The 1,495-nt window shown below is 62.1% G+C and overlaps 1 protein-coding gene across 1 annotated transcript in view; it reads left to right on the top strand.

Annotated features, from left to right (window-relative positions):
* Positions 1–1,320, top strand: part of LOC123255950 (leukocyte immunoglobulin-like receptor subfamily A member 2) — a gene marked incomplete at both ends in the record, with an annotated part of 1,686 nt that extends 366 nt beyond the window's left edge. Inside the window, 3 exons of the mRNA XM_044684658.1 lie at positions 3–33; positions 473–757; positions 1,048–1,320. Coding sequence (XP_044540593.1) covers positions 3–33; positions 473–757; positions 1,048–1,320 — 589 coding nt within the window. The remainder of the gene's footprint in view (positions 1–2; positions 34–472; positions 758–1,047) is intronic.
* Positions 1,321–1,495: the final 175 nt, after the last annotated feature.

The following is a 1,495-nucleotide window of genomic DNA, read 5'->3' as shown; positions in this document are numbered from 1 at the left end:
AGCCCAGTGAGCCCCTGGAGCTGGTGGTGACAGGTGAGTCAGGACCCCCAGGCTCGGCTCTGCCCCTCGGCCAGGCCCAGCTTCCACCCCAACCCCCTGCACCCTGCCCCGCAGCCCAGCCTGGACCCAGGTCCCCAGAGGCCCGCCCCCTCTGTGAAGGTGCCTGTGTGTGTGTGTGTGTGTGTGTGTGTGTGCACGTCTGTGTGTCTGTGTCTGTGTGTGTCTGTGTCTATTTCTGTGTTGGGGGGGCTGAGCTGCACAGCCTGGGGGGAGCCCTGCAGCCAGGAGAGGGGGAACCCGGATCCAGGGCTCTGGGGCAGTGGGGGAAGGCTGGGGAGGAGAGCTCTGGCTCACTCTCCCTCCTTCTCTTTCTCCCCCTCCCTCCCTCCCTCCCTCCCTCTCTGTCTCTCTCTATATCCAAATATAAAGTGAATAAACTGTTCACTTTCTCGGCATGACGCTTTGCATTCAGGTTACTTCCAACAGCCCCAGCTGTCAGCAGAGCCAAGCGGAGAAGCGGCCCGGGGGCAGAACGTGACCCTCCGCTGTCGCTCCTACCAGAGATTTGACGGTTTTGTGCTCTACAGAGAGGGAGGGGCCAACAGCTCCCAGTGGGGGGACCCGCAGTCTCAGGGTGACTTCTTCATCCCGGCTGTGGCCGCCCCTCATGAGGGCATTTACCGCTGCTACAGGTTTCACAGTCGATATCCGCAGGTGTGGTCGCTCCCCAGTGACCCCCTGGAGCTCAGGCTCACAGGTGAGGGAGCCCTTCCCCTCCCTTTCTTCCCAGCGTCTCCCCTGCTCCCTTCTGGGACCCAGCCTCGATCCTGGGGCCCAGGAAGTCTGGGGAGGGGAGGATCTTTGGTCCCGGGGGGCTCTGAGGAAGGGAGCCCGGAGTTAGCAGAGTCGGGGGTGAAATGGCATCTCGGGGCCTCTTCTTCCTCCCTGATGCCCAACCATATGACCATGCAGCTGGGAAGCCCCAGCCCCTAAGGCTCCTCGACTCCCCTTAAAGCCCTGCACCTCTGGGCTCTGATTCTCTTCCAGGGCCACTCCTCAGACCCACCCTCCATGCTGACCCAGGCCCGCTGATCCCCCAGGGCAAACCTGTCACCCTGAGGTGCAGGGGACAGCCTGGGGCTGCTGGGTACAGGCTGATGAAAGGAGAAAATGTGATTGAGAATAAGCCTGGAGATGGGGCAGAGGCCGGGTTCACCATCTCCTCCATGACAGACGACACTGCAGGGCATTACCGCTGCCTCTACTGGATCAGGTCTGCCGTGTCAGACCCCAGTGACCCCCTGGAGCTCAGGCTCACAGGTGAGGGAGCTCTTTTTTCCCAGCGTTTCCCCTGCTCCCCTTTGGGACTCAGCCTCGCTGCTGAGGGCCCAGGAAGTCTGGGGAGGGGAGGACCTTTGGTCCCTGGAGGCTCTGAGGAAGAGAGCCCAGAGTTAGCAGAGTCGGGGGTGAAATGGCATCTCGGGGCCTCTTCTTC

This window comes from Gracilinanus agilis, unplaced genomic scaffold (genome assembly GCF_016433145.1).
Source record: "Gracilinanus agilis isolate LMUSP501 unplaced genomic scaffold, AgileGrace unplaced_scaffold54533, whole genome shotgun sequence".
NCBI lineage: Eukaryota > Metazoa > Chordata > Mammalia > Didelphimorphia > Didelphidae > Gracilinanus > Gracilinanus agilis.
Note: the sequence above shows the minus strand (reverse complement) of the source record. Positions and strands in the feature narration are given on the sequence as shown.